This window comes from Otolemur garnettii, unplaced genomic scaffold (genome assembly GCF_000181295.1).
Source record: "Otolemur garnettii isolate 467f Iridium unplaced genomic scaffold, OtoGar3 scaffold00001, whole genome shotgun sequence".
Taxonomy (NCBI): Eukaryota; Metazoa; Chordata; class Mammalia; order Primates; family Galagidae; genus Otolemur; species Otolemur garnettii.
In genome coordinates this window covers 33,421,344-33,427,165 of record NW_003852396.1, presented here as the reverse complement: position 1 = coordinate 33,427,165, position 5,822 = coordinate 33,421,344, and the positions used below count along the sequence as shown (strand labels likewise).

General features: G+C 38.8%; 1 protein-coding gene across 1 annotated transcript; it reads right to left on the bottom strand.

Moving 5' to 3' along the window:
• Positions 1–3,645: 3,645 nt before the first annotated feature.
• LOC100942641 (olfactory receptor 51B6) lies at positions 3,646–4,584 on the bottom strand. The gene has a single exon (XM_003780994.1). It carries the CDS (start codon positions 4,582–4,584, stop codon positions 3,646–3,648), a length of 939 nt encoding a protein of 312 aa, XP_003781042.1.
• Between the last annotated feature and the right edge of the window lie 1,238 nt (positions 4,585–5,822).

The window sequence follows — 5,822 nt, the reverse complement described above, 5'->3', positions numbered from 1 at the left end:
GGTGTACATGACTGGAGCCCTAGCTGCTGATCCATAGGTGTTGAACCTCTTATTCTATTCTAATTACTGAATTAGAATATGGAGCAACTGGGGGATAGGAGAGCAGGAATTACAAGTCTGGCAGGTATTTCTAAACAGAAATATTTGTAAATGTCGTGGGCCATCCACACAAATTACACATAGCATAGTTCTTCAACTGCTGTAGAGCATTTGCTGTGGTCTATTTTTGTACCTTTGGCTTGCCCCTGGGTTACCTGAAATGTGGTGTTAATGTGAAGTCCTCTTTTGGTAATCAAAGACAAGGAAAGTGCAGAGTTCAAAAGCTCATCTAAGTATGCATAAATAGAACCAAGGCCTTGAATTTGTCAAACTTTAAGGTAATTTTATTCTTCCTTAGCCTTGAGATGTCTCTTCTTGTATTGAATCTGTAACCAACCTCAACTGCTGCCATGGAGAGTGAGAACTCACATGGCCTGGAGTCCTTCTCACCGATATGTGGGTGAAACAACCCTATAGCCTGTTGTAAAGACCTGTTCTCCAAGCCAGGCATTCTTTGACCTCTAGCACGAGCTCCTTCTCCTCACTTATTTTTTATTTTTCATATAATTGCACATACAGCCCATACTTTCTCACACGTAAGGAATGTACACCAAGCTTCATTCATGTCCAGACTCAAAATGAACTGACTTTCTTTTGAGGCTCTGGTTATAAATAGTTCAAATTAGTAGCCCTTCACCAAGATTCATAGTAAAACCTCTTACTATGGTTCAAGAATTGATTTACTTCTTCATTTTAAGTGCTCTGTCTACGTAAAAGTTAAGCATTTTTATATTTTAGATGTATTGTTGTCTTCTATAAGTACTGTGTTAAATAGGAATCATTTGGAAATTAGCTTGGACTCAGCTCTACTTTTGACAATGTTCCAAAAACAGCAACTAACTATACATGAGGGACAACAAAAGGTGCAAGTCATTGGTTGCAGAGATGCTTAGTCTGCATGGCCCATGAATGGGCCATTTTTTTTTAAGAACTTGCAGGACCTTGTCTGTACATTGAAGAGTATGTTAATATATACAGCAGAACCGAGCATTGCTTTGATCCATCTGGAACACTCTTCCATCCCCCTTGGCTCTAACATTCAGATGTTCTCCTGTGATCATTGTGAGCCCAGAGCTTGGCTCTGTCTCATAAGACTCATTTCTACAAAAGAAGCTGAAATCCCAGTCTTTTACATGGGTCATTATGAAAGTTTTGAAATGTACAATCTCAAGAAATATAAAATCCACTTGGATGGAGACAAAGGAAGCCCTCCCAGCAAAACCAATAAGCCCAGCAAGTTGAAACTTGCAGGGGTAAATCAGAATGAACGCTGCAACTGTGTTCTTGAAAGTGAAATAACAGACCATAACACAATCTGTTTCAAAATTTTTGTAGTGACCTACATTTTTCTCTAATTCAGCGGTTCTCAACTTGTGGGTCGCAACCCACAGGAAGTGTAATAAAAGTTCATGGCATTCGGAAGATTGAGAACCACTGCTTTAATGTATTTACTCTGATCTCTCCATCACTTCTCTTTGATGTAAAGAGGATGAGAAGTGAAGAGAGAAACTTATGAGGGTGTCCATCTAATGTGTCCATTTACGGATTTTATAAAATATATCTTTATCCTAATATCGTTTATATCAGTGTAGTATGGCATACTTCAGGATCATTGGCTCTGATGTGATTTAGTCTCCCTTCTAAGAGCACAAAGAAAGGAATAGATTTTTGAGTGTATTAAATGAGAATTCAATTTAGGTTGCTCATATCTTGAAAGGCATTATAGGAAACAATAATAGAGGCCTAAACAGACACACAGGAAGACAGGGGTCACTTTAAATTTATTTTATTTATTTTAATAAAAAATTGTATTTCATTAAAAACTGTATATATGGAGGTTCTATAATACATTAGAAAATAAGTCATGTTGTTTTTATCCTCTGGAACATAACTTTCACATGCAACATAGGCAAACACAGCCAAGTTGAGTGAAAAACAGTCTTTTGGGTTGATCACACAATGATCATGTTCTAATCTGAAAACTGCTGTAAGTACATGACCTCATTTTTGTTTTCTCCATATTATTCATAAATTCAAAGAGTTTTTTAAAATTCTCATTTTTCTGTGATGGAGAGCAGTAGAGTAGCTATGGACCACTCTGACAGTATGACAGAGGCTAGGCAGAGAGAATCAGACATGAAATGCCAGGAGTCTACAAGAAACCTCCCAGCTCCATGTATACATGCTCCCAGCATTTCATGTGCCTCATTCCACACACAAAGTAGCTTTTGCTGAGTTAAATTAAAATGTGTATTTTGAGTTATGTGTCCTGGCTCTTCAGCGGGACACTGTACAGAAGAACCACAGACATACGGAAATACATAGGTCACTTTAAATTTTATTTATTTCTCTCCTCCATGCCTAGACTGTGAATAGAATCAACTTTGAATGATATTTGGAACCTTACAGTTGCAAGCATTGTCTGCCTCCTCCCCTACCACACACGCAGGACCAATGATTTCTCAACTCTGGTATGTGGCATACCCAGACACAGCCATGTACTAGCCATGCACCCTTGCCTATGGTGTGCTTGCAAACTGGACTATTAATATCACTTTACTGCCTCAAAAGACATCTCTCCATTCAGCACTATCTGGGAATAGCTCATTAAGACAATGCTCATCTGGATTAGGAATTATATCTCTATTTTTAAATTACTACCAGCAATATCATTATTTGATACATATTTACCATAATTCTACCTGAACAGATTTCTCATATGTATACTTTCCCTGGAGTCATTACCATCTCAAACTAGGAACAGAATAAGACTCATTTCTTTCATGTGGTGCAATTTTCTAGAAACAGCAATGGGCTCCATATGAGCAAGAAAACTGAATGAATGTATATCTGTGACCAAGAATGTGTTATTCCCAGGTCTATCACGACTGATACAAACAGACCATATGGAAAATCATGACCTTTAATTCAAATACTGGGGATTTCTGGGTGTGGTGGCTCATGCCTGTATTCCTAGCACTCTGGGAGACTAAGGGGGATAGATTGCCTGAGCTCAGGACTTCAAGCCAAGCCTGAGCAAAATGACACTTCCATTTTTACTAAAAGTAGAGAAACTACTAGGGCATTGTGGCAGGTGCCTATAGTCCCAGATACTCAGGAGGCTGAGATACGAGGATTGCTTCAGCCCAAGCATTTGAGGTTGCTATGAGCTATGACACCATAGCACTCTACCTAGGGTGACTGACTGGGACTCTGTCTCAAAAATTAAACAAACAAAAAAATACTGGGGACCTATGCCATAGACCCCCAAACCATATAAGCATACAGATATAGAGATACATGTGTACATATGCATATGTACATATACATGCACACATACATATGTATATCAGGTCCCATAGTGTGTCAAACAGTGTGAGTTCCCTGCAGAAACCAGCTAACATTAGTTGGGCACTTGAGATTTGTGCTTAGTATTATATGTATTTCATGTTATATACAATCAGCAATAAATGGCAGAGTAAGATGATACATGTAGCAGAGGGCCTGGTTGAAATGCCTTATTCTCCAGAGAGCAAGGAGTAAAAGTCATGCTTTAGAACAAGGCAGTGAGAGTAAGCGGATTATGCCATTCTGGATCTGTTGGGTTTTAATGCTATAGATGACAGGGTTCATAAAAGGAGGGAAAAGGAAGTAGACATAGCTCATTGTGATGTGGACCACATGAGGAGCATGCTTTCCAAACCTATGAATGAACGTCAAGCCAACTACAGTGACATAGAAGACTAGGATGCAGCAGATATGGGAGACACATGTGTTGAGGGCCTTTGCCTTTTCTTCTCCAGAAGCAATGCCCATGACAGTCTTGAGAATCAAAATGTAGGAAAAAAAGATTATGAGAAAGTCTAATAGTACCATTGCAAATACAACCACGACTGGATAGAGACGGTTGAAGGAGATGTCAGCACAGGCTAGCTTGATGACATCTTGATGTAGACAGAAAGCATGGGAGAGTACATGGGATCGACAATAGGGAAACCAGTGCAAGCGAATGATTATTGGCATAATTGACAGGCCAGCCCTTGTCAATACCCCTACCCAAATCTTTATTACTTGGGTGTTGGTAAGGATGGAGGTATATCGTAAGGGGTTGCGGATGGCAACAAAACGATCATAGGCCATGGCAAGTAAGACACCTGACTCCACAATTGAAAGAGTATGGATAAAGTAAGCCTGAGAGAAACAGACTCCACGGCCAATCTCCCTGTGGCTGAACCATAGAACACCCAACACAGTGGGCATTGTAGTTAATGTTACTCCAAGGTCTGTAGTAGCCAACATAGCTAAGAAATAGTACATGGGCTCATGGAGGTTATGGTCATCCCTAATGACAAAGAGAAGAGTACCATTGCCAAGCAGTATGCAGATATAGGCCACCAGTAATGGGATGGAGATCCAGAGATGTGCCTTCTCCATGCCTGGGAAGCCAGTAAGCAGGAAGTGGGAAGCAGTGGTGTTGAGCCACATCACCAGAGCTGTCAAGAGGGAAATACTCCCTTCAGTTAACAAAATAGAATCTAATTCTTTAGAAGTTTCCGTTTGAGAATGCTACCTATTCATAAGATGTCCACCAGTCCTGACTTCCAGCAATAGCAAGGATGGTAACTTAGTCATTCCTGGGAGATTCCTGGGTGTAGAAGAATAGAATTATAAATAACAACTCTACATATTATTCAGAATTTACTATATGTAAGGTTATTAGAGAATACACCAGAGATACAGCAATGTACGCAGAGTAGACTTTGTCAATGTTCTTATAAATCATATAACCCCCCAAATGAAGACAAAATGAAAGAAAAAATCACTATATTTGAATAGTGCTATAATGGCTTAGAACTTACAGGGTGTTTTTCATGGTGCTTTTCACCTTGACTTATGGTACTGAGGGTGGATATAAGGTTTCCTAGAGAATGCCAGACCTAAAAGATCTGTAGAAAAACAGCTCTAAGCAAGTTTGTTTGATGAGTCAGTATGAACATCCTGTTGCAAAACAAACAAATAATATATCAAAATGAATAAATAAAATAAATGACACTGTAATTTAATTTGAAGGATTGACTATATTCAGGATAGAAAATTCAATTGATGAAACTGGAGACTTTCGAACACAATATGACACAAATTTAACTTAAATATGTTCAAATACATAAATCTCTGTCACCTAACTTCATGGCCTGAGTTATTGATGCCCTGTTCAAAAATTCCTAATTTCATAATGTAGATACAAATGACTAATTTAATGTAGATTTTATGATAAGGGTTTGAGGACACCATTTGATAATAGTACCAAACTACCATAGTATATCAGCTATTTGGAGATGCAATGATATAAAAATTTGTTATTTAGGTAAGCTCAAAGAGAGTATTTTTTAAAGCTATGGAGTCTGGTGAGAATTAACTAATGTCAGAAGGCCCTGTGACTCGCTGGAACTCTAAGGTATCATCTGGTGCAAGCAGCCAATCTCTGAGGATAGATTATGCACTTACTGATGTTGTGAGCCAGAGAAAATGGGGCCACCTCTGAGGTAGTTATTACAGAGGGAGCCTCCTTGCTCTCTACCTGGGGGTTATATCAGGATTGTTCATGATAAGATGTGTCAAATGATCCAATTTTCTCAGGAAGCCTTGGGAACAGATGTAGGATGATGATGAGTTTCTGAGGACTCTTGTCTTTGATTGTGAATGAAAATATTAAACTAGAGTTT

What these genes read in the sequence shown, in the direction of transcription:
- LOC100942641 (XM_003780994.1), bottom strand. Translation starts at nt 4,584, where the DNA reads ATGTGGCTCAACACCACTGCTTCCCACTTCCTGCTTACTGGCTTCCCA.